This window comes from Vespa mandarinia, chromosome 5 (genome assembly GCF_050613455.1).
Source record: "Vespa mandarinia isolate Hongniang chromosome 5, ASM5061345v1, whole genome shotgun sequence".
Classification (NCBI taxonomy): domain Eukaryota; kingdom Metazoa; phylum Arthropoda; class Insecta; order Hymenoptera; family Vespidae; genus Vespa; species Vespa mandarinia.
Genome location: NC_140814.1, coordinates 5808698 through 5836199, shown reverse-complemented (window position 1 = coordinate 5836199; position 27502 = coordinate 5808698). Strand labels below are relative to the sequence as shown.

The following is a 27502-nucleotide window of genomic DNA, read 5'->3' as shown; positions in this document are numbered from 1 at the left end:
CTCAAAATATTCGACATTTTTTCTTTTTTTTTTTTTTTTTCCATACTTCATTACTATCGTTATAATCATTAACGAAAGATTATTTTCAATCAATATAGATGCTTTTGTAAATAATGTCTTTATGTGTTCTTTTACGTTTTGTTTGCTTTTTTTCTTTCTTTTTTTCTTTTTTTTTTTTTTTCTTTTTCTTATTTATAAAAACCGTCGTAGATCGTTGTTCCCGCGATATCGAAAATCTGACTCCAATATTCGAGAGGAGACAGACAACGACTCGGTCAAAATAAAGCTTTACAGTGGATAGAGTTAAGATATATTTAATAATACAATAATATTGATAAAACTTTCAAAATAAGTAAGAGACATCTCTTAAAAAAAAAAAAAAAAAAAAAAAAAAAAAAAAAAAAAAGAAAAAGAGAAGAAAAAGAGAAGAAAAAGAGAAGAAAAAAAAAAAAGAATAGGAAACGTGCGCTGCTCGATTCTTCTTTCGTACGGTGGCTTAACACGCACACGTGACAGACACACATCTCCAAATTAAAAATCTTTTACGAGTAATAGAATTCATTCTTTCATTGATATAATCTTCTTCTTTTTTTCTTCTTCATCCTTTTTTTTTTTTCTTCTTTTTCTTACACGTCTTCTATATATGTCTATATAAAGGATGACACTTAAGACGCATTAGCGCTGTCGATCGTTGATGCTCTCGAAACGCGCAAGCGAACTTTCAGAATTATTGAACGCCTTTACTAAGGAATTTTTTGCGTCGTGTAGCAACGTAAGGCACATTTTCGACGCGTCCCGAGTTTCCTCTTCGATTCGACGTTCTTTAATACATTATAGCGACGGGACGCAACTCGAGAGAAATAACCATCGACTCGCGTCTTGCATCGCAAACATTTCTTGAAAGAACGAATTTCTACTAATCGCGTTAAGAAAAATGTCACGTAACTACTATCTAACGATAGTACACATGGTACAGGTATACATACAACATACATACACACACACATATATATATATATATATTGTATATACATATACATATATACATACATACATACATATATATATATATATATATACATATATATATATGTATGTATCACACGCACATTTTCCCTCCTTATCCTTCGATAATTGCACCTTCCTCTATGTATTAAGAGTACAACAAATTGTGACATTACAATATGTGTATATGTATATATGTATATATGCACGCTTACGTATACATATGTATAGATTAAATTTCGATCACGAGGATAGGAGTAAATCCATTGTTTATCATTTTTCTCGTCGTGTGTATCTTCTCGATGGCCCACTCGTCAATAATATCTTTTTACTGTGTGAAACTTACTGGTCCGATCTTTCGTAAAACGTCGATACGTGTTCCAACGATAAATGCGTTATCATTTTCCTCGAACAATAGTATACATGTAAGCATATATACTTGACATCGTGTGTGCTTGCTTGTTACGTGCGTGCGTGCTTGGTTGGTTCTCTCTCTCTCTCTCTCTCCATTTTTCTGGCTCTTTGTTTCCCTCTCTTTTGCTCGTGTTTGGTTCTTTCTCTCTTTTCATCTCTATTATATGACAACGTCGATTTTCGCGACAAATCGACGCACTTAACTAATCTTTTCTCTTAGCGCTGGGGAAACAACGTTAGGTATTGCAATAAATATGATCTTAGCAAAAGCCCCGACGACGTTGTTCTCCATTAGAACCTGGCCCTGATGTAAACAGCCGAGGCGTCGTGTTCCCCATAACCGAGACGTTTTGCATGCTTGTAAACTTCATTCGCCGCTGCAGCAAGGGGCAGAGGTTGTTCGAGCTGATCGCTCATTCCTAACGATAATCTAAGATCTTTCTGCATGTGCTGAAGCGGTAGTTGTGTCGGGAAACCACCCTCGATGATCGCTAAAATCAATGAACGAGACGTTAATCGTTGTTATCATAAATCTGTTATATAATTTTAGTCGTATAAAAAAAAAAAAAAAAAAGAAAAAATTTGATTTGAGATATGCTCAATATCTTTTACTTTAATCCCTTACCCTTTCCTTTGTCAAGAATCGCCGGACAAGCTAGGGAGGTTAACTCTAAAACCTCAAGAACGTCCTTCTGTTGAAGTCCCGCTCGATCAGCTAGAGCCATACTCTCAGCAAGTCCCGCCAATGTCACGCCAGCCATTAGCTGAAGGACGAGGTTCATTTTGGATGCATTGCCAACTTCTCCGAGGTAGAAACTGTTTTTGCCCATAGCCTCAAAACATGATTGGCAATCGTCAAAAAGCGTACGATCTCCAGCCGCAAGAATGACCAATGTGCCTTCCTGCGCTTGGGTTTTGCTACCTTGCACTTGTGCTTCAAGGTAACGGCCACCTTTTGCATTTATCGCCTCGGCGATGTCCTGTGATGTTTCCGCGTCTATTCCTGTCATTTCAACGTAACCCTTGTCAGAGGATATTTCCATCAATACGCCACAGTTACCAAATACCATCTGAAAGATTAAAGTTACGGATTTTGTTGATACAACGTCGATCTATTTGTCGGCCTTTTACTACTACTTCAAAGATAAATTCCTTTGACTTCTTTTTTGATTCCTATTTTATACTTACATCTTTTGCAGCTTGTGGATCAGCAACGCAAGAAAATGTTATGTCGGCTGCCAATACGACGTCCGAAGGTGTTAATCCTTGCTCTGCTCCAGCCTTTACAAAATCCGCACACTAAAAATCAAATAAACAACAACCATCATTTAATTATATTTGCGATTGATAAAATATGACGATTTTTATTTGTCAATATTTTTATTATAATTGTTAAATAATCATCATATAATAGATTACTTTACGAATCTTTTCAATAATCGATCGTAATAGATAGATGTTTAAAAATCTTTTTTATAATATTTCCCCCGGGCATTGGACTTCAATAGTCCAGCACTGAACGGTCCGCTTAACAAACATCATGGCGTCATCTGTTGGCGTGTGAAACAGTTGAAAGCAACGGATAGAGTTTGAAAGACCAAGAGATGGCGCCACAACGAGGAACGATTCGTTTCGCTTCGTTCTCGTCGTCGCGTCGACTTCCGGACGGCTACGAAGCGGTGAAAATAGTCACGGGACGTTGGCCACATCGACAAACGGCGCCATTACGAGGGATCGCCGTACGCGTTTCTCTCTTAATCGCGCCTCGTTACGTAGAGAAATTCTCATGTGGCTTTTATAGCACTTTCCAGCGAATTCTCGCAAGAGATCTAGCCAATGATTTCGTGTATATATAAAAAAAATATATATATATATACGAAATATATATATATATATCTAAATAAATACACGTGTGTATACATATGTATACATATATACATATCACACACGTGCTGTTAGCTTTCTATATAAAAGAAAAAAAAAAAAAAAAAAAAAAAAGAAAAAAAAAGAAAAAAAAAGAAAAAGAAGAGGAGAAAGAAAGAAAAGAAAAAAAGAGAGAGAGAAAAAAGAGAACAAAAAAAGAAAGGCACAACACGATGCGCAGTTCTCGTGTAGAATTCTCTGGAAGTTTCGTAACGCCTCGGAACGCGTCGTAGGACACAAAAATGGCTACGTTACTACTCGTCGACGTGACACGAAGGAAGCAAGATAAGGTCGTTTCGGATTTCTTGAGATGCTGCCCTCGTGCGACAGTTCCTTAATACGTACTCGTGTTCCTTAGTTTCCTTTGTAAGAATAATAACTATAAAGCGGATTGCTTTACAGTTTTCGTCGGAACATTCATCATGCCATTGCTACATTACTATAACGCTGTCTCTCTTTCTCTCTCTCTCTCTCTCTCTCAGTCTCTCTTTATCAGTCAGCTTGGTATTTTTTTCAAATGAAATATTCCCATCTAGGACGAGGTCAACCGGTCATTGTTAGGCTGATTCTTAACCCGGAAGGACGTTTCCTTTCCGAGAAATAAAAGTTTCTTTTTTTACGAAATGTACACACATGGCCGATTATCGGTCGATTACTGCGCGTGTGTGTTGTATTTTCTGTCGAATCGAATGATCTCGATTCGTTCGTTCTCCTCGTTCAATTCCCATGCTAAGAGCCCTCTTTCACTCTTTCCCTCTTTCTCCCTTTCCCATCGACCCCTTCTTCTCGTCGCCTCTTCTTGCTCACTCACTCTCTTTCTCTCTCTCTCTCTCTCTCCTCTTTCCCGTTCACAATATATTATACGCGATGACGCGTGTTTACGCTCGTCGGAGGTCGAGAGCACATTATATTACCGAGCGTCATTTGCATCGAAAAGATGAATTCTCTCTTTCACGCTTAACGTTTTCATAAATTCCGTAATATAAATAAAAAACGAGATATTTGTCTTCCCCTCCCCTCTAAAGAAAAATACGTGATCGTCATTCATAGTCGTAGAAAATATTTTTGTAAAAAGATATCGTGGAAATGTTAAGTGGGGAATAAAAAAAAGAAAAGAAAAGAAAAGAAAAGAAAAGAAAAAAAAAAACAAGGAAAGAAAAAAACTTATTAGTCTCCAGCCGGTCATTCGATCACGATCTAAGAGGCATTACGAACGAATCAGCACACTCGTCGCCATCTTTAATAGCTGATAAAGAAAGACCGCTTTTCTTCTCCTCTCCCTTCTCGTCCTCCACCTTCTTCTTCTTCTCGTGTTAGTAATCCAATCATGATTTTTTTTTTCTCATACATTATATTCCTTCCCGATCTCGTTCTTTTTTTTTTCTTTTTTTTTTTTTTTTTGTATACGCACACACATTGTTTGTAAACGAGGCAAAGGAATGCGCAAGAAGATACGCAAATATTTCTAATAACATGGACCTTGAAATTCTTCACGTGCGCTCTGATGATCATGAAAACAATAAATTGACGATTCTCTGAGGAAAATTACAATTTTTCTAATTTCTAATTAGATTTAATTCGACTAAGGGCAAAAGAAAGGAAAACGAAAAGAGAAGAAAAATAATAAAGAAAATATTTAAACGTTAATATTCTTTGTCACCGATATACGGGTATCTCTTTCTCTCTCTCTCTCTCTCTCTCACACACATACACACACATCGCTTGACAAATAATACATCGACCCGGTGAGAGGAAGTTGTCTGGTTTTCTCTTGACTGTTCGACCGGAAGTCGTAGATGCAGCATGGATATTCCACGTTGAATAAACTTGGAACGATCGTTCGTACGGTAGTTTCCTAAACGTACCGAAGCGAGTTGTTAATACCGTTGTGAAAAGATGGCCGTCATGACGTTACGTCATGTCACAAATTCGAAGAGTAAGAAATTCGAAAAGACATTTTTTTTGTGACTCGACACGTACGTGACTATCTCTAAAGTGGCGCTAAAGTCTTTCTCTCTCTCTCTCTCTCTCTCTCTTTCTCTCATATGTGTAAACGTTATCTCTCTGTCTCTATCTTTTTCCTTTTCTTTTTTCTTTATTTTTTTTTCTTTCCCCCCCTCCCCCTTGACTTACGAGAAAGCAATAACGCGTTCGTCACAGTCGACTTAACGCTGAAAATCGTTATGCTCATCTTCTCGTGTGGCACATGTCGTTACGATCAGACACGTTTCGAAGAAATAAAAAGAGACATGCTAGAAAATTAACGAGTAAGAGGAAAAACAGAAGAGAGAGAGAGAGAGAGAGAGAGAGAGAGAGAGAGAGAATTCAATAAAATTTTTGTTGTCTTCTCTTTTCCTCCCCCTTCTTTCTCATAATGTACGCGGATACAATGCGAAACCGGCATCCGTCATTTCAACGGCCTCGTTGCCACGTTTACGCGCGATTTCCAGAGCGTTCGTATTCGTCCCGGAAGTGACGAAATCCGTCTTATCATCATCGATTCCTTTCGAACTTCGTTGGCGGTCAATTCGAATCGTCGAGCCGATAATACATAATACAATTAAAGATGTTTTTCTCTTTTTTTTTTTCCTTTTTATTTTTTTTTTTCTTAATATTATTTTTATACATAATCCTGAGATACGACAAAAGATATCCGTATGATATAAATAATTTCTTGCTGAGTATCTTCGAAGTTCGTCGATTTTTTTTTTCTTTTTTTTTTTTTTTTTTGTGATATTAAAACGAGTCGAGAAGAGGTGTGCTTTCAGAATTTGAAACACTACGTCGCTTATCTTTCGCTTATCTCTCGCAACAAACGATATAAGAAAAATAAAAAAAAAAAAAAAAAAAAAAAAAAAAAAGAGAAGAAAAAAAAATTATCGCTATTGTAGCAGAAGACAGAGTATCCGAGCGATAATAAAACGCTTAACTCGTTGTAATACTTTCTCATAAATAATAAGCAATATATGTGAAAGAATAATTGGATACACACGTCACCGTTTCATCAATATGAATTTAGTACAATAATTCGTTTATTATTTGAATATAAACATTTCCACGTTCATTAATCAATTGAAAAAGTATATGACTAATCAATATGACTAATCAATAATAAAATTCATTTAGGGATAGATATAATATCACGATGATAGATTTTGTAAAAAAATCTCGGCTTTTGAATCTTTTATTTCGTTCCAAAATGTTTTCATTTGTTTTGGAAGAATTCTGAGAATATATGGGCGTCTAACCGAGATATCATTAATATACATGCACGCAAATATATAGTAATAGGGACCAACGAGTATGCGAAAGGACGTTTGGTCGATCGTAATTCGATCGATATTCCAATCAAATTGCCAACTCGAATCACGTTCGTAATCATTGACGCGTCGTTTTATTCGACGACTTGTCGAAGCCAAGGAAGTTCGAAGCGCAACGAACAAATTTTTACACACACACACACACACACATACGCGCGAACGTACATACACAAACAGAAAGAGCGGTATCTTTCCAGAAACGATGAACCTTGAAAATGTAACGTATGCATTCACGCATATATATCTACAGCAGTCACGTTTAAGGAAGAACCAGCAAAGTACAAATTCCAACGAACAAACAAAAACACCGTTATTATGATAATACTAACCATTAATATGACCCAATAGAGAATGACTCCTAATCGCAATAACCATTCTATTATAATGGTTAAAGAAAAACTAACAATGAGTAAGAAGTACTTTGAACTTTTGATTTTTTCTAAACTTTCATCTTCTATGGTATTTTCTACAATAGATCATTTCCAAGAATAAATATGTAAGTACGTCGAGATCATTATTATAGTCGTAAATCATATTGAAAACTTCAACCTTGAGGTTTACAAAATAATTATAATAATTTCATATAATTTCTAATGAAATGTAATTCTACATTTTCTACCTTTATGTTTTATATGTATATATAGTATAAAAAAAGAGAAAAACAAAAACAAAAAAGAATTATTTTATACCTATCGTTCGACATTCTTAAAGCTCTCTTTCATTTCCGAGAAATGAACTAATTTAATTTTCTACCCTAAAGACTAATGATTCTCTTTCAATTTTCTTTCGAGAAAAACCAACACACATCGTGAAATATTTTCGCATGCACGCACACGTCGTATTCACGCAATGCGACGAGAGATGCGACCTTGAACCGAGAAAACAGACAGAAAGAGAGAGAGAGAAAGAGAAAGAGAGAGGGATACATTTGTCGAGGAAGAGAAGGATGAAAAATTTCGAAGGTCTTCGAGAGGGGTTCGCGGTCTGCTTGGCACCGATTGCTCGACGCAACCGCAAAGTGTTTTCTCTTTACATGTTTGCAAATACATACATACATACATATATATGTACATAGACACATGCATTAAGAATATAATATTTGAGTAAATAGTAGAGTAGCCGAGTTGGTAGGAAGAACATTTGCTGCTCGGAGATTTTACTTCTTCTACTACGTCGTAAAGTATCCAAGCGAATCAAGAAGGTAAAGAAAAAAGGAGTAAGAGTAGTAGTAGTAGTAGTAGTAGTAGTAGAAGGAGGACTTAGGTGGAGAACAAGAAGAAGAAGAAGGATTAAAAGCATCTCAACGATAAAAGGGTGTCTCTGCCTCTCATCCTCCTCCTCCTCCTCCTCCTCCTCCTCCTCCTCTTCCTCATCCTTATCCTCTTTTTCGATTAAACGCAGCAAATGCGTTCGAGGTGACGATGCAAAGAGGAGCCCCGACCGAGAACGTATATAGGCGACACTTTCACGCTCGATCACGTTCTCTGCTTGAACGTTTCCTCCGTTTTTTAACAGTTAAGAAGAATGAGGTAGAGAAATATGAAGCATGTTACAAAAAGAGACCTCGCAATCACTCAAACTCGAACGATCAAAATCGATACACACACACACACACACAATTTTATATATATATATATATATATATATATATATACTATAGATTATTATAGGGAATCTTTAGCACGATCTGACATTTCGTTGTTTGTAAATGAAGGAGAAGAAATAAATAAATAAATAAATGAATATATATATATATACATATATATATATATATAGAGAAAGAATTCTCCCACGCAAAAAGATTTCATATGAAAGCGGAATTCCATACGTAGGAGGTGCTATAGGAACGTAGTATAAGTTTACCTTTTTCAGATAATCACCACACCTACTTGTATTTGAAAAAGGAAGTCTTACACGGTACAATCAATTTATCTTCTCTAGCTACTAGGTCTCTCTACCTATCTACTAACAACAACCTATCTTCGTATCCATCTACTCTACCCACCTTCCTTTCTGCGAATGATGCAAATTTTAAAGCGAAACACGTTCCCTCGATGCTTAGTCATGATATACTTGTTCGAGTTACGATCGTGCTTTTCATAAAAAATTTATTACTCAATCACTAAATCAAGTAATCCTTTGACTTAAACAATATCGAAATAATACAAACGATTTAATATACATACATATATATATATATATATATACATATATAAATATTTTTTAATAAATTTATAATTATATTAATTATATAAATATATAAATTTCTTATATTATAATAATTAAATTGTCTGAAATAATTAAAGAAATTCTTTTAATTGACTAATCCTTGAAACTTTTTTTTTATGAATATATACATAAACGATTAGATTTTTCTTAAGAGAAGTTCGAACGCGAAGCTTGAAGATACGTGTTAATAATGTTCGAGAAAGAAAGAAAGAGAGAGAGAGAGAGAGAGAGAGAGAGAGAGAGAGAGAGAGAGAGAAAACTTAAGAAAGCTAATGTTAGTACAAGGTGAAAAAAGAAAATGCTTGCACGCGTAGGCGGGTGAACGGTGGAAGTGAGTTAGCGAGTTAGAGCGATAGCAAGGGGAGCCCGTGGAGTGACGAGTATATCGACCTCTTGCCGTGGCTCACGGTGAACGCACGCTAAAGCATATAGTTAATTTTGATAGCTAAGGCTCCTAAGAACATTCTCGTACAACAGTATATACAAAGACTACGGATACGAACGTACGTACATACATACATATATATATATATGTGTACGCATACACAGAACAGATATAAACGAACGTCTATAGAACGTGTTGAGTAAAGGAACTTGGTAGATGAAGGCTCGCGAAAGCGTAGGAGGATTACGAATGAGACTTGGATTCTGTTTGTATGGGAATTGAAAAAAAAAAAAAAAGAAAAAAAAAAGAAGAAAAAAAGAAGGAAGAAAAAAGATGACCTCATTTCATTCAATTCTACAGATTTTCCTTTAGGAAAATATCACAAACTCGAGGATACTTTTGGGAACTAGTACTACACTAGGTTCATCCTGTTTAAATTTACTTCCTTTTCGATCCTTATTAAATTTCATATATAACCATCAGAATAATTTTTATAATATAACACGATATAACGTTATAGATAATTATACATTTATTTTCTTTTATAAATATTTTAAGTAAAGTGAAATGATTGAAAGCAAGACCAAATTAAAATACAATTTTTTTTCCCCCTTTAATTCTGCTATGCGGATTAGAACGAAAATACGAGATCAATAAAGAAGAAAAAGAGAAAAACTTTATGTATGTATGTATATATATATATATATATATATATATATATATATATATATATAAAGATAAAGAAAAATATATAGTATTTGAAAAACTCATTATAAAGGATATGAAAGCCGAAAGAGGATTAGGACACTTAAGGTAGTCATAAAATGAAGAAAAGACCGAGCTCTAACGGGTAATTCATTTTTGGATTTCCCGGTACTTCGAGATCCCGTCGATAAATAGAAAAAGGAAAATGAAAGCTGGCTCTGATCGTCGCCGGATGCATCCGGGCATTAATTTTCATCTATCTCTTATTGCGACTTTGGCAAGATCACGAGATAGACAGAGAAAGAGAAAGGAGGAGGGAGAGAGAGAGAGAGAGAGAGAGAGAGAGAGAGAGAGAGAGAGAGAGAGAGAGAGAGAGAGAGAGAGAGAGAGAGAGAGAGAGAGAGAGAGAGAGAGAGAGAGAGAGAGAGAGAGAGAATTAACGTGAGCAAAACGTCAGTGGATAATAGAGAATAAGGAGGAGAAGGAAGAAGAAGAGGAGGAGGAGGAGGAGGAGGAGAAGAAGGAAAAAAAAGGTAAAGGAGACGATGAGGAGGAGGAGGAAGAGGAAAAAAAATGAGTAAAGGAAACGATGAAGTGGAAAAGAAGTTACGTCCATCACTGTTCGTTCAAAGTAATTAGTATGGTTCGCAGATAATGACGCGTTTCAAGGTCCAAAGTAACTTTGCGTAGAGGAGCTAATGAACGAAAAATCGATCGATCCTCTCTACGTGCACATCATTATAAAAATGTATCCTCCGCGTGGGCAGCGCGCATGTGTATATGTTATTCTGCTTGGTCGCGTTACACGAGTGCTTCCTCCTCCTCCTCCTCCCTTGTTGGCCTTTTAACGAGACACACCATCGTCGTTATGAATACATTCAACGGACCAATGGTCGACGACGACGATTTTTCTTTTCATTCATACAATGCAACAACGTATAACGATGATAAAAAAAAAAAAAAAAGAAAAAAAAAAAAAATCCTAGTACATTTCTTTTTTCTAAACGTGTGCCTTTAAAACACGTCGAGATAATTGATTTCGAACGAGAAGAATATTTTCTTTTGAAAAAATAGGATAAAAGAAAAGATTCCGAGACGACGGAATACATTTGGTTATTCTTGATTGACATAATCGAATATTTGTGTTAACTTTCGGCACAAAAAAAAAGAAAAAAAAAAAAAAAAGAAAAACAAAAAGAAGGAAAATAAAAATTTGCACGAAAAATCGCTTCTTGATGTATTTCCTTTTCGTAGAGAGGAACACGGAGAAAATTCCTTGAGAATTTCTAGTCTGGCTGTCAAAGAAAATCCAATATCTCTATCTCTATCTCTATCTCTCTCTCTCTCTCTCTCTCTCTCTCTCTCTGTTTCCTTTGCTCTTTTACGATTTTTTAAAAACTATATTTTTCTTTGACATTAAATTATATGCAATGAGCAAAGAGAAGGAAAAGAAAGAAAAAGAAAAGGAAAGAAAGAAAAGAGGAATAGAAAATAATGCTTTAAGATCGTATCTTTTAAGAAAAGATTTAGAATAACTATTCGAACGAGAGAATATTCTTGAATTTGATAATGGCCGTCCAAATTCCGATATACCTGTATACCCCTTAAAAAAAAAAAAACTATCGATAGTGGGGCCTGTGTCAAGAAATGAGAAAATATTCGCGTTATAGTTCGCGCAAAGTCCAGGAAGATTCGCGCTTCGAAATTCTTCGGGGTCGCCTGGAATACTCAACCCCTTGTCACGACAACTTCCCCTCTACCCTTTCATTCTTCATCTCTCTCTCTCTCTCTCTCTCTCTCTCTCTCTCTCTCTCTCTCTCTCTCTCTTTCTCCCCTCCACTTCCATTTCACTCTTCCCATCTTTTTCGCACTAGAGAACGAATCTTTCAAAAATGATAAAGCGTATAGAAGAAGACAGAAGCGAAAGAACGGAAGAAGGAGAAGAAGGAGAAAAAGAGAGAGAAGGAGAAGGAAAAGGAGGAGAGGAAGGAGAAGGAGAAGGAGGAGGAGGAGAAGACGACGAGACGAGAGTCGAGCCCGTCCCGTTGTGCTTTGCTCGGCGCGTATAAATAAAGAGCCAGTTGCTAGCAGGGTTGCCAGTTCTACCGACTATTGATCCGTCCAACTAGTCGGTCACTACCAGGCAAGCTCTCTCTGAGCGACCTGGCAACGTTGCCTCGTTCCCAGCTGATCCGTTCTATGCTCGCCTCGACCAGACTACTCTGACCTCCCTACTCTCCATCCTCTCTCTTTTCCCTTTTCTTTACTTTCCAACACGACCCTTTTACTCGTCACGTATATATCCCGCATGTATAATACTATATAAATACATACATACACATATTATGCATATACATATATATATATATATATGTACATACGTGCGTACACACCTGCCCCTTACTTTCCTACAATTTACACTTGTGATTCTTTTTACTCCATAATTTTCAATATAACTATTTAATAAATCATCACGTTCTCCTCTCTCTCTCTCTCTCTCTTTCTCTCTCTCTTTCTCTCTCTTTATTTCTTGGTGTCTTTGTCTTTATATATTCCTTTGTGTCACTCAAGAGTCTTTCCTTCGTCGCCTTGGGCGAGAGCGATACTCGCGTTCGAATATCAGGCTTACAGACGGAACCCTTTTCTTCATTCTCGATCCATCTCTTACGTAACCGAAAGAAGAAATTATGCCCATGATACGCGTTCCACTTTCTCGTGCTACCTCTTGAAAGGACGGCCATACGTTTTGTTCGTCTATGCGAGAACAGAGATCGCTTGTTACTATTGCTGTTGCTGGTGGGTGGTATAACTCTACTACATGCTGTTTTTGAAAGCACCTTCGAGAGTAGTAAAATCTTTTTAAGTGCCGAAAAAAAAAGAAGAAGAAAGAAAAGTGTAATCCCTTCTTTCTTTCTTTCTTTTTTTTTTTCGATCGATAAACCGACTTAGAATTTGAGAATTAAGTAACTCGTTTTAATACTTTCATTATTATTATTATATTTATCCTTTCACCGATCGATATCGTGAAGTTTGATTCTTTTTCACATAAGAAAAGAAACATTGTTCTTCATCGTTCTTTCTCTTTCCAATCCTTTCATTTTCGTTGTCGTTTTCCTCTTTTTCAAGCTTGAGAGCTTGAGAGAACTCAGGAGAAATTGACTAAGAACAACGTTATGTAACCACGGAGGGAAAAGGAGGCTGAGGTCGAATTCGTTTCACCGTGGCACGGTTAAGGTCGACTCGTAGGAATTGTTAAATCACTTCGAAGGGTTGTCTTTCACCCCTTATTTTGGATATACTTCGATTTATATTATTTGCTTCTTATCTTCGATACCGCTCAATCATATATTCAAAATAAGCGGATAAAAGAGAACTCACGAATGGAATATTAATGTGATATAACATTAAATTGATTCGATCAATAGAAGTTCATTTAAATGAAAATTAAAATTGAAATAATCTTATATAAAAAAAAAAAGTAAAAAAAAAAAAAAAAAAAAAAAAAAAAGGGAAACACGTATAATCTGCAAATTTAAATTCGATTATGATATTTATAACTAAGTTAAGGTAAGGATTTTAGGGTAATGAATTCTAGGAAAAGGAATAAAATATATTCTTAAGAAATGGAAGGATAAAGAAAGATAGCTTTCTACAAGATATCACGTTGTTAGTAATTAAACGAAATGAAATTCCTTGATTTAACCATCTATAAAACGATAACTCTAGTCTCTTCCGGTGTACACCATCGTACTATAAGTCGTATCGATTTCGCCTACGAACTTTATATAGTAGATATGTATACATATATATATATACGTACATCCAATGCCTACGGATTTCTTCTTCTAATCGTCTTACATAATACCTACGCGTTATCTTCTACCTATTTTAGTATCAACGATAGAAATGAATGCATGGAGTTTATTATATCGAATAACTAAATCAACGTGTGTGTGTGTGTGTATGTATATAAATGTGAAATCATTTAAGAAAAAATTTATTTGTTTCTCTCTCTCTCTCTCTCTCTCTCTCTCTCTCTCTCTCTCTCTCTCTCTCTCTCTCTTTTTTCTTTTTTTAATTTTCATCGAAATATCTATTACGTTCGTTGAATTAGATTAAAATAAAATAAAGTAAATTCACCCTAACTCTTACCATAGCAGGTCAGTTTCATCCTGACCATGACCGACGTCAAGGCAAGAAACTTCGAGCAAGGAGAGTTAGGATGAAAGAGGGGAGAGCAGAGAGAGAGAGAGAGAGAGCAGAGAGAAAGAGAGAGAGCTTTTCGTAACCTACGAAACGGCGCAAGGTCAAACGTCTCTCTTCTTTTTCTAGACGAATCGGAATTTTACAAAAATCGAGATAAGTGCGATATTTACGTTAAGGAAAAAAAAAAAAAAAAAAAAAAAAAAAAAAAAAAAAAAAAAAAAATAAAGAAGATGGATGACAATGAATGATATATTGTTTGTAAATTTAGAACGATGATGAATAAAATCAACGAATGAATCGACTAAAGGAGAAAAGGTCGAAGATCAATCGTATATATCCAATTCAAAGGAAAATTTGCTTAATTCGAATGAAAAATTACTCGGCAATATATGACAAAAAAGGCAACAATCTGTGAACTTTTGAAACGATTTTGTAAGATAAGACTGAAGCGTGGTAAATAAGTCGGCCATTATTTTATTGGCTGATAAGAAGAATCAGATAGTAAATTTCTATCGTCTTGGTTCTCTTCAAAAGAAAGAAAGAGAGAAAGAAAGAAAATAAAATAGAGAGAGAGAGAGAGAGAGAGAGAGAGAGAGAGAGAGAAAGGGATAAGAGAATATAATATCATTTGAGTAATAAAAATTGCATGTCTTGCGTAGTTAAGAGAGAGAAAGAGAAAAAGAAAAAAAAAATAGGAATTGAATAAAATAAAAGAATTGAGCTTATCAGTCGTATATTAACCGGACATCGATAATCAACACGAAGCAATGTTTCAAATTTTATCATTATCGTGATAGCGAGATAGAGCTTTGTTTAGAGAGACTTTTATATTCGTTATACGACAAGAAAAGGAGAAAAAGAGAGAGAGAGAAATAGATAGATAGATGGATAGATAGATAGATAGATAGAAAGATATATATATATATATATATATATATATATATATATATATATATAGAGAGAGAGAGAGAGAGAGAGAGAGAAACAGCTATCGATATTCCTACATACGTGTTCGTTTCAACATCGAACTCGATTAAAAGCTTACTTACGAAAGCAGTCGATATAAATGCATGTGATGTAACGCAACGAATGGTAAGGAAGTTTTATCGTTAATTTTGTAAACTTTCGCTTGCTTCTTCGGCCGTGTCAGACGCCAATGAAAATATTCAAAAGGCGAGTTCATAAATCATATGGTTAAAAGAAACACAAGATAAATAAGATTCCCATTAAAATTTTGAAATAGAAATCCATAATATAGTATAATTGTATAAACATTATATATATATATATATATGTATGTATGTATGTATGCATGTGTGTATAAGCAAAGAAGAATGAATACATTGAAGCGACAAAAATACATAATTTGGACGATCGATATTTCAAAGAGTTTCTCCTATTATTTCTGTTTTTCCATGTACGAAAATCTCAATGTTGACGATAAGGACTATCCGAAAAATCTTTTATCCAAATTGGACTCTTTTGTGTTGACTCTTAATTAGATTAGATAATGATTGTTCCAATTTCTTTCTTTCTCGCTCTTTCTCTTTCTTTCTTTCTTTCTTTCTTATTAAAGGTGAACGTTGCGCATACTATCGATGAAGTTGAGTTTAACGCCAACGCCTTTAACTGTGCCAACAAAGAGAAAGATAGACGTCGAGACTCTCGTAAACACGACATTGGCAACAGAATGAGATCGGTCAGAAGTCTCGAACAAGTCTACGTCTCTCTGACAGCTTCGTTCTGACAATGAACGCTTTGCTGTCCCTATCTCTCTCTCGGATTCTGTCTCTAGATTGATCTATCTTCGTCTCTCTCTCGCTCGCTCGATTTCTCCCTTTCATTCTCACTTCGATCCTCTTAACTCTAATCTCTCGTTACAAATAAGAGAGAGACTGAGAGAGAAGGGTGAGGGGAGGAGGGGGTGGAGTCGATGGCAAAGTCAAAATTATGTGACTGCCATTGCTATTACTACATGCGCATCAAGGACAACGATACGAATGCTCGCATATACGTGGACCGTTTAGACAAGTGATTTGCAGGTGCAACTTACGATATAACTGCGAAGATGCAACTAATTTTCTTTCTTTCTTTAGTACGTTGAACGTACTGTATAACGTCATAACGTCATCTTACTAACATTACAAATATATTCGTTAGAAAAGCAAGTAGGATCGAACATCGATGATAGTCGTTTATCGGTGAGCACATTTACTCGATTGTTTGATCAGGTAAGCAAAGATAAAATAATCCTTCTCTCAGATATTTGGATTGCCAGATATGTGAATTATTTATAAACCTTTTATCCGGATTCTATAAATATAATCAGATAATTATATTTTACTCGGAGAATTGTAAAATGATGATTCGGCTAATAATTCTCTTGGAGTTGTGGGTCGTTAAACGAACGCTAATGCTAAAAATAATTCTCATTGAATTATTAAACTGTAATTCGAGCCATGTTCGACGTATAAGAGCAAAGAACGAAAGTGGAAAATAATAACAACAATAATAATAACAATAACAACAACAACAACAATAATAATAATAATAATAATAAAACGAATATAATGAACGTCACGTGGTGCATTGTGCACTGTTACGATAAAAAAAAAAAAAAAAATAAAAAAAAAAAAAAAAAAAGAGAGAATCAAATTCGTTCTATACCGATTATATTTTTAATTCGTCGAGGAAAAAAGTCTAAAACATTAGATTCGAAAGTCCCGCCATAAATTGGTCCGCGCTACTTTAATGGAATTCGAGTTTGTGGAAACGATTCGATAGGCTCCGTGCTTCGATGAATCGTAATCGATACGTAACTTTTCCGCTTCTTTATTCCCGTTTTTGATCCGAGAATCGTTTCATTATAAAGGTAAAACATTTTGCGAATAGTCGTTAATTACACAGCAACATTGTACGTACTTAGGCACACCTACTTTTACAAAGAACGTTCATATCGAGAACGAGGAAACAGGATAAAAATATTTACTCATTCGCTCGAACAATTTTGATGACAAAAACATGTTAACAAGAATGATTAAATGAGTTGATACGAGCATTGTCGACGCGTTGAATTTCGAGGCGGCACAAAAAAAAAAAAAAAAAAAAAACATGGCGTCGTTGTATAGAGTTCAATGAAACCTATTTTAAATATGGCGAAGGTGTAGGAATAGAATGTTCCGTGCGAAAACCCTGCATTCTTGAAAGATCCTAAACGCCGAGCGTTCCATTTCGTCTTCTTAATCGAATAGTACACTCAACGTTTTCTCTCTTTTCTTGTATTTTGCGTCCCTTGTATGTAAAAGCGTGTCATGTATGTAAAGAGAAGCTTTTGAGCGATTCCTTCGAGCGGATTCGCTCGAAGTACATATTACATATTCCTAAGTTATATGAAAGCTACGAGAGAACATAAAATGGCGTAAGTATATAAAAAGAACGCTTCTCATGATGTTGAACGCTAATTAGATCGTAAATACGTGTACAAGCACCACCAACCGAAGTTGTAGTCCTAGGGAATTTGAGAAATCTTAAACTTCTCTCTTTCTCTCTCTTCCATTGCTATTTTGTTCGGGAGCAAATTTTTCACGAGGGGCTGACAGTAACGTTCGCTCGTTCTCTCTCTCTCTCTCTCTCTCTCTCTCTCTCTCTCTCTCTCTTACACCCTTCCTTTCTTCTTCTCCCTCCACAGAAACGTAGCGCGACGCGACGTTGCCAGTGAGGACGTTGTTCGCGTCGGCGCGGTTACAGAGTAGAAGCAACGTTGCCAGTGAGGTGAATGCTGATGAAGAAAGAGAAAGATAGACAGAGTGAAAGAGAAAGAGGAAGAGAGATAGAGACAGAAAGACAGAGAAAGAGAGATAGAGATAGAGACCGAGAGAACCGGTGGTAGCCACGAGGAGGAGCACGGTCGGTCGAACCGACCCAATAGTCAGTTTTTGCCTCTCGTACGCAGTGGGCGACGCTGCTCGTGACGGGACGCACGAGCGTGTCATGTCACACGCGTGACAAGAGTGTAACGCCGCAACTATACGGCGGGACAGAGAGACTGACGAAGAGATATTGAAAGAGGGAGGAAGGAGGGAAGGAAGGAAGGAAGGAAGGAAGGAAGGAAGGAAGGAAGGAAGGAAGGAAGGAAGAGAGAGAGTAGAACGAAAGAAAAAGAGAGGGAGGGAGAAGGTAACGTGTGCGTGCGGTCGTTGTGCCGTGGCGGGTTTTATTTCCCGTGTGCGATTTTAGGATCGAATTAATCGAACCATCAGAACACGCACGCACAATTATGTTACCGGCTTCACAAGGCGACAGCAGTAATAGTATCGTCACCGCCGCCACCATCGCCGCCACCACCACCACGACCATCCACCATCATCATCATCATCATCACCACCACCACCAATACCACCACCATCGTAAACTTTGTAACCGTCAACGACGACGATGAAAACGAGAAGCTCTCCACTTTAAGATCACGCGCCGGATTTTTCGCAAACGGTTAAGAAATCAGACCACGACTACTCTACTAAATATCGCCGGCTCACTTCCGAATAATTCGCTTTTCCGCGGCATCGCCGTGATTTTTGAATAGGTAGGTAGATGATAATAATAAAGAAAAGAAAGTGACAGAGAGCGAGAGTGAGTGAATGAGTGTGTGTGTGTGTGAGAGAGAGGGAGAGAGAGGGAGAGAAAGAGAAAGAGATAAAAGTAGGATTATTTGTTTTTATAGAAGGATTCGCAAGCAAGCACGTGTGTTCGATTCGAGAAAACTAGAACAAAAGGGGGGGTAGGGAATTAAAGCTGTTTTTAAAAGAAAAGAAGAGAGAGAAATTGCATTGAGAATGCGTGTGTGACGTGGGATTAGAAATCGTGAACATTATCCGCGGTTAATTCGTAGGCTGTTGACGAGATAGAAGAAAGAGTCCCTTAGGACATGGGAGATTCTTGTTGTAGTCGAGAATATCGTCACGTTGCAGGTCTTAGGAATGAGGGAGCGAGCTTTGGCGAGGGTTTCGCGGTGGTGGTTGATCTTACTCTTCGTGGTGGTGTGCGTCGAGGGTACGCAAACTCCTTCGTCGTCTTCGATCTCGGGAAAGAGATCTTCGACGGGGATAGAATGTGCCGCGGGTTGCGAATGTACGGAGAACGAGGAAAGTCTCTTCTGCGAGTCACGCAGCTTTCTTGGTCTTGGGATACCGCAAGAAGCGGACACCGTTATCCTGAAGAATGTTCAAGCTGCCGCGATTCCAGTTGCGGCATTGGAAACCTCTGCTGCTCTGAGAAGTCTCATTTGGACGTCAAGTGGAATAGAAAGAATAGAGTCTGGTGTATTTCGAGCGACGGAATCTCTCGAGAGCCTCAACTTAGGTGATAACAGGCTGGCAGAACTGCCATCGGACGTCTTCCACCCGTTGCGCCGACTACAGTACCTGAATCTCACCGGTAATCGATTGATCACCCTGCCGCAGGTCCTCTTTCAGGGCCTCGATAATCTCCACGAGATACGTCTAGCGACAAATCATTTGTCCGTACTGCCCTTCCAAGCATTCGGTCCAGTAAGAGGATTACTCCGTCTGGATTTAAGCGAAAATTTGTTAGTATCTCTGCCGGATCATAGCTTTAGACCCAACAAGCAATTGGAAGAACTCCGATTATCAGCCAACAGACTCACGAAATTACCCTCGAGACTCTTCTCCGGTCTTGCTCTGTTAAAAGTGCTCGAATTAGCCGACAACGAGATCGATGTACTGCCACGTGGTCTTTTCGCCGAGCTCACATCCTTGGAATATTTGGATCTAGCTGGCAATCCCGTTATTCGTCTGACAAATGCAGTCTTTCAAGGTCTCTCCAATCTACGATGGCTCAATCTCGAGAGGTTACCAATCTCCAAGCTACCTGAAGATCTCTGGCGACCGACTAGCAAATTGAGAACTCTTTTACTGTCCGGCACTCAATTAGAGATACTTCGGGATCAGAATTTCGCAGGATTGTTGGAATTGGAGACTCTCGAATTAACAAATAGTCCATTGCGTGAGATCTCTCGACACGTGTTAGACGATACGCCGTCCCTTCGAAGGATAAATTTACGGGACAACGATTTAGCTTTCCTTCCAGCCAACGTTGCTCAATTACCATATCTTGGAGAATTACAGCTTCAAGGGAATCCATGGGCCTGCGATTGTCGTATGTTCTGGTTTGTAAAATGGGCGGAAAGCAGAACTCATTTACGTGCAGCTTTCAAAAGTGGCCTCAGGTGCGGACATGAGATCGATGGTACCATCAATACCTTGCAAACTCTTCGTTATCTAAATTGTACATCACCGACCCTGGCACGGGTCTCTTTCGCCAATCAGTATCTATTGCTTAGTTCGGTTTTACTGGAGTGCGAGTTTAATGGCAATCCGGCGCCGTCCTTGGCTTGGGTCACTCCAAAGCTCAAGGTTCTTCACTGGAACCCCGATCCGGCATTCCCTGATGCATTTGTAGAGCATCCTCACATACATGGATGGAAACTGGACGAACCGGTCGACGATGATGGGAGGATACGCATTCTGGAGAATGGCTCTTTGTACATTAGCAAACTACTCAGGCAAGACGTTGGGATTTACAGATGCTTCGCTATTAATCCTATAGCGAATGCAACAGCCTATATTATGTTGGCAATGGATCCTATAACACTTCATAACATCCAAATCTTCAGTATAGTAGTGGGTGGAGTCAGCGCAACGGCCTTCCTCCTGTTGACTCTATTTTTGCAGTTGATTCGATACTTTTTCCTGAGGTGATTATTCGTGCTGATTTCTTTTTTATTTACGTCATAAACCGGTTTCTTGATCATAATATATGAAACCAACAAAATCTAATATTTACATCGTTGTTTGCTATCGACCAAAATGTTCAATTATTGTTTGCTGAAATGATACAGCTTGTGTAAAGTAGTTCGGTAGAAGGTCAGGAGCGATCGATAAACATTACTTAAAGAATTACTTCTACGGTTAATTTTTCTTTCGATAAATATTCTTCTAATCTTACCACGATATTTTCCAGGTGCGGTTGTATAAAATGGTGTATTTGCTGCAGGCGCGTGGGTGCGACCCCAAGAGCAAAACAAATTTATCAGATGTTGGATAATATAGAACAGTATAAGAGTCAACAATTGGAGAGATTGCGTGAAAATTATACTCAACAAGTGCATAGAATCAAGGACAACTGTGTTCAGCAAGTGGAATGGATTCGGGATAGTTACGAGGGTCAGATGAGACACATACGCGACATCAGGGACTATGGTACCAGTCATCTCACCGCACTAAGAGACCAATATTACGATCAGGTAATGATACGATGACGAGTTTGCATGAAAAACTTAAATATTCATCAATACTTAGATAAACATATCAATTCGGATTGATTACTAACTTCTTGCGAAGTAAATAACAAGATAGATCGCAATGACTTGCATTAGATATCCATTAAGTTTCCTCCTACTTTTGCGATAAGAAAAATATGTGTTTCAAAGAATTTCCTTTTTTTTTTTTTTTTGGTAACAGGTGAAGAGAGTACGAGATTACTCAACAAGTCAGCTTAATTGGGTGCGAGAAAATTACGTCTTCCAACGGAATAAGATTCGCAAGTTCAGTGCTCATCAGGTATTACGGCTAAGGGAAAGCTACAAATATCAACAGCAAACGTTAAACAAGGTATTGGAGAATCTACCGAATCTTTATTTCGACAATTGTCGAAGTGGTTCCTGTGGAAAGAGCGATTCCGTTGTTTTTGAGAACAGTAAAGAGGATGGTTATGGAGGACCAGATACGTACTTCAAAGCAAAGATCAACGATATGACGGCGGGTACTAGTTTAGAAGATATGAACAGCGAATATTATACACCCACGGAATTATCCTCTGTCAGTCCACATGGTATGAATACATTGGAAGGTATTCATATAAATTATATCGAAAACAGCGGACCAAGGGCACCGCTGCAAATCATACTTCCCCCGCCTTCCCCGGTCATATTGCATTGCATCGAAGAATACGGAAGTTCTACGTCCGTTTGCAATGAGTTCGATCAGAGTAAACCGGTTTACAAAGGTTCCAGCGCGGAGATATTGGCCGGAGAATCGCGAAACGTACCGGAGATCCTCGGACTACTCGCTCCATGCACCAGTTTACCAGAACTTCCACGCGAGACTAAACTCTAGCCTATCAGAATTGAGCGGTGCACAAGCAGCAAAACCACTACAAGAAGCAACGCGACTCTTTCATTCTTCAACGATGGAATTGACGCGAGGGTGTATTTTGCTTGGTGAACATTAGATATATTAAATAATAATAATAATAATAATAATAATAATAATAATAATAATAATAATAATAATAGTGAGAAAAAAAAGATTAAATGGAAGCTGTGCTTTCGTAATGGCCATTGTTCAAAGTTGTTCCGCGGGGCTAAATCGCGTTAACTTCTCATCAAGAATTCGAATGGCGGATGTTGCTGTCCATCTTTGAGAGAGAAAAAGAGAGACATCCGACAACATTCGAGGTGAACGAACTTCAGTGCCAAGGAACCGAACAATTTTTCTGTTCTTTTTTTCTCTCTTTTTTTTTTTTCCTTTTTCTTCCGTGCGTTCGACGAACGTCGAATTCGTGTAATATGTGCGCGATACTTCATGGGGACGTTTAAGGGAAAAACAAAAGAAAAGAAGAGAAAAAAAAATGCGGACAGCTTCCAAAGAACAAAATAAAGTATCTTGGAAATTGTCCGCTCACGATATACTTTTTCTTTTGATCGTTATATATCGTTGTCGGAAAAAAAAGGGGAAAAAAAAAAAACAAAAAACAAAAACAAAAAAAAAAACAAAAACAAAAAAGAAAAATAAAAAAAAAGCAAAGTACATTCGAGAGAGAAAGAAAATTTTATTTTAATGAGAATTTGATCAAATTTCTGAATGAAAGTGCGCGTAAAATATGATAGATCAAGAGGGAGAGGAACCCGGTCGAGTCGATCCATTAGAGTTCCTCCAAAAAAAAAAAAAAAAAAAAAAAAAAAAAAAAAAAAAAAAAAAAGAAAGAAAAAGAAGTACGATAAAATTCAAAAGATCGTCCTCTTGATTCTATCCATCCACTTTTAAACGCGCGCCATTTTATCGAGTATTTACGTATGTTAACACAACGCGTTCTGCGAAAGACTGAATCGCGACCAACCAACATACCGTATGGTCATAGTCGTCGATTGGCGAGTTCGATTCGCCGTTTGATAGTTCCGCTGTAATTGCTTTTTTCCCTTATCTCCAAATTTTTTTTTTTTTTTTTCTAGATCTAAATCAACGGGAAAACAAGCGTTCAGAAATTTTTATTCTTCTTCTTTTTGTTTCTCTCTTTCTTTCCTCTCTTTTGAACACATCACACACACACACACACACACACACATACATGAACAGATTCTCTCTCTCTCTCTCTCTCTCTCTCTCTCTCTCTCTCTCTCTCTCTCTCTCTCTCTCTCTCTCTCTCTCTCTCTCTCTCTCTCTCTCTCTCTTTCCTCGCATTTTTCAATACTCTGGACGCCTGTTTGATCATTGTATTTTTGATTCTTTTAAATTGCTATCACAAAGTGTCTCCAAAGGATGGAACAAAAAAAACAAAAAAAGAACACATACACAGACACACACAAAGTTATTAAAGTTTATCCAGAAAAAGGAAAATCATAAAATGTGTTAAATCATGCATGTACTTAATTCATGATCACGTCGCATCATCACATTTAATTAGCACATCGACCATCGTTGTGTACATAATTGGATGGATTGAATGGACAAATCGTAATTAAAAAGAATAAAAAAAATATTCGGCCTTGAAGTATCGACATGTCAATTGGGAATAGTTCATCTCTTCTTTTTTACTTTTTTTGTGTTTTGTTTATTTTCTTTTATTTCGTTCGCGTACGTTTTTTTTTCCCAACAAGAAATTTCTTCCAGTCTCTTCGGATTTTACAATGAAAATGTTCTAGTGAAATTTCCATTTGATTCTTTCCTTTTTTTTTTTTTTTTGGTCATAATTTTCATTCACCGATCACCTATCCCTTTTCCTATAACGCGATCGTATATTAGACATGATAGATAGATACGATTAACGTTAGCTTCTCTAGTCTTCCTGTATTTAATTTAAACGAATGATTTGAAAGAAAAAGAACACGATGAGGATCGTTAGCGATCGAGATTTTATTCCTAGGATGAGAAATAAGAAAAATGATGAGAGAAGGAAAAGAAAATATATATATATATATATATATATATATATATATATATATATAAAATAATAATAATAGTAATAATAATAAAAAAAAAAAAAAAATTATAAAATAATAATAATAATAATAAAAGAAATATATTAAAAGACTCTGTGATTTAAAGACAAAACAAAGCCGTTCTACGAGCAACGAACGGATTCTAAGCAGCTGTGATTAGTCGATAGAGTCGTGCCTTTTGCACGGACAAATGATACACGTATATACCGATGATATCGCTTGTATGAGGTTATCGAACGAATATCTTCTATCTTCGCTTCGTCTTTTGTGAAGGATCGGCTTGAGATCGAAGAAGAAGAAAGAGGAGGAAAAGAGGAGAAGGAGGAGAATCGAGATTATTGTTCCGTTTCATTTTTATCAAAGAAAATAACTTGACAAGATTGTAGAACGAGGTGAAGTAATGTTGAATTCATGAATAGAACACTGCTCTATCGAAAGTGCATAATAATATACATGCTATATATACGTAGTAGAACAGGGCGAGGACGACGAAGAGGTTTTTCGGTGACTCATTCAGTAACATTACGCGTATTTCTTTGAGAGAGAGAGGGGGGGAGACCGATTTTTCTAATGCACGAGATCAGGCACAATCTCATGCCAGGCTTATCTATCTTTATCTTTATTTCTATTTCTATTTCTATCTCTATCTATCTATCTATCTATCTTTTTCTCTCTCCCTCTCTCTCTCTCCCCCTTCGTTTCAATAACCTACAGAAAAAGAATGCAATAACTTTAACTCCTTCAAGGTCGAATCATTTTGGAACGTTCCATGCACTTTTCCGCTTTACAGTCATTAAAATCATACGCCGAATCATTGCATATATATATATATATATATATATATACTTTATATATACATTGCATATATATGTATATATACATATATACATACTTTTTTATCTTGTTTATTTTTCGTTCCTTTTTTCTTTTTGTTCTTTTTTACGACTTTCTATTGTTATTATCTTTCTTTGTGAACCAATTAGAAATATTACTAATGTCTTTCCTGAAGGATTTAACGATCTAATGAAGTGTAATTTTTAAGTAGAGGATATTAAAAAAAAAAAAAAAAAAAAAAAAAAGAATTTTTTTTACAAATCCTAACGACTCCTTGATATAACGAGAGAAGGATTCAAAACGATAAAGGGATGAAGAAATTATAGTTCTTGATGACCTTTCAAAATTTGTTTACCCTAAAGAAAAATTTCGCTTGCTTCCTTCCTTCCTTCCTTCCTTCCTCTTTCTCTCTCTCTCTCTCTCTCTCTCTCTCTCTCTCTCTCTCTCTCTCTCTCTCTCTTTTTCTCTTCGAATGTCGTAGATGTTTGGTTCTTTGGCAAAGAAAATTTCTCGTCAGAGGAAAGGACCGATTTGCTATGATTACGCGAATAGACGTCACGGACACAACGACAACGTAACGACAACGTAACGACAATGACAACGACGACGAAGAGCGATCCTAGCCGCGTATTATTTTTAGATTGCCTCAACGGCTGGCAAGAAGAAGAGATAGATAAAACTTTTATCGTCTTTGATATAAAGAGAGAAAGAGAAAAAGACAGAGAGAGACAGAGAGAGAGAGAGAGAGAGAGAGAGAGAGAGAGAGAGAGAGAGAGAGAGAGAGAGAGAGAGAGAGAGAGAGAGAGAGAGAGAGAGAAAGAGAGAGAGAGAGAGAGAGAAAGAGAGAGAGAAAGAGAGATCAATGGGAGCAGAAAGTCGAAAGATAAACAATAGTGTACATAACTACACATAGAAAGATTCACCATAGTAGAATAACTCGATGATGACAAGAAGCTTATGATAAAGAGAGAGGGGTAAAGAGGTAGAAAGAGAGAAAGCGTAAATCTAGGGAAAGCCTTGCATTTTAAACGTACACACACATATACATACAGCATACATACATATACACACACACATACACGACTCGTTCTATGGTTTACACTCTTTAGTGTTATATATATATATATATATATATATATATATATATATATAAATATAGTCATGGCACTACACGTAGTCAATATTCGCCGATTTGGTCGTTCGATACTATCATAAAAAGTGTGTGTGTGTGTGTGTGTGTGTACACAAACACTATATCATTCTTTCTTTTTCTCTCATAATAAACGCATAAGAAACGTTCTATCATGTTCGACTTTAATTCTGAACCACAACCAGATGAAATGTAATATGATAAACGCATTTGACAAAGAAAAAGAAAATGAAAAATAAAAAGAAAAAAAAAAAAAAAAAAAAAAATAATAATAATAATAATAATAAATAAATAAAAGAGGAAGATAAGAAAACGAAACACGTTCTTCGATCGTCAATAATAAAAATTTAATCTTTTCGTTCTCTTCTCGACTTTTTTTTTCCATACAATTTGATGAGAAAGAATAATTCGATTCGGATCACATATATACTCGCATAAAAACGATGAAATCGAGAAGTAGAAGAAAGAAAAAGAAGTAAGATCAATGCGTTCTTCAACATTTTGTTCGATTGTGTAAATGTGCATGTTCTTTACTGATAAAAAAAAAAAAAAAAAAAAAAAAAAAAAAAACAAGAAAAAAAAACAAGAAAAAAAAATAAATAAATAAATAAAAGAAAGCAAAACGAAAAAAGAAAAAACAAGCAAAAAGATCGTAAGAACGAGGAGAAAGATAACATTTAAACGAAGCAATTAAAAAATAGTTGTATAATAGAATTTAAAGAGAGATCGCCCTTATCTATCAAGGCCACAACTTGTACTTATGCTTCCTAACATGTATATTTTTTATACGATTGCCATTTTATTCACAGAGCCTTAACGAAAGATATACATGCACCCGACTAAACATTAATAATTATTGGTAGTTTAAAAGTGAATTAGCTACAAATGCGTACGATATGGGAATATTTATATGATAAGTATACGCGGCGTATCTACTCTCGCGCGATTACTTATATATGTACATACACATATATACGATTCATGACTTACAATAAAAACAGATATAAAACTATTATATTAAAAGAACTAGGCGTACA

At 36.5% G+C, this 27502-nt stretch overlaps 2 protein-coding genes across 4 annotated transcripts in view; one reads left to right on the top strand and one right to left on the bottom strand.

Moving 5' to 3' along the window:
- Positions 1-580: 580 nt before the first annotated feature.
- Ndf (Nucleosome-destabilizing factor) overlaps positions 581-27502 on the bottom strand; it is a 32534-nt gene continuing 5612 nt past the window's right edge. Inside the window, exons 8-10 of the mRNA XM_035866237.2 lie at positions 2608-2718; positions 2045-2489; positions 581-1910 (exon numbers count right to left, since the gene is read on the bottom strand). Of these exons, the coding sequence (XP_035722130.1) occupies positions 1711-1910; positions 2045-2489; positions 2608-2718 (756 nt within the window). The 3' untranslated portion in view covers positions 581-1710. The remainder of the gene's footprint in view (positions 1911-2044; positions 2490-2607; positions 2719-27502) is intronic.
- Positions 17992-25563, top strand: LOC118441599 (uncharacterized). Of its 3 annotated transcripts, none has more exons than XM_035866226.2 (4): positions 17997-18769; positions 19155-20959; positions 21226-21508; positions 21726-25563. In XM_035866226.2, exons 2-4 carry the CDS (start codon positions 19164-19166, stop codon positions 22377-22379), a joined length of 2733 nt encoding a protein of 910 aa, XP_035722119.2. In that variant the 5' UTR covers positions 17997-18769; positions 19155-19163; the 3' UTR covers positions 22380-25563. The 3 variants fall into 3 exon arrangements, with proteins under 3 accessions (XP_035722120.2, XP_035722119.2, XP_035722117.2); XM_035866224.2 differs by having other exon boundaries at positions 18908-20959; XM_035866227.2 differs by having other exon boundaries at positions 17992-20959; positions 21259-21508.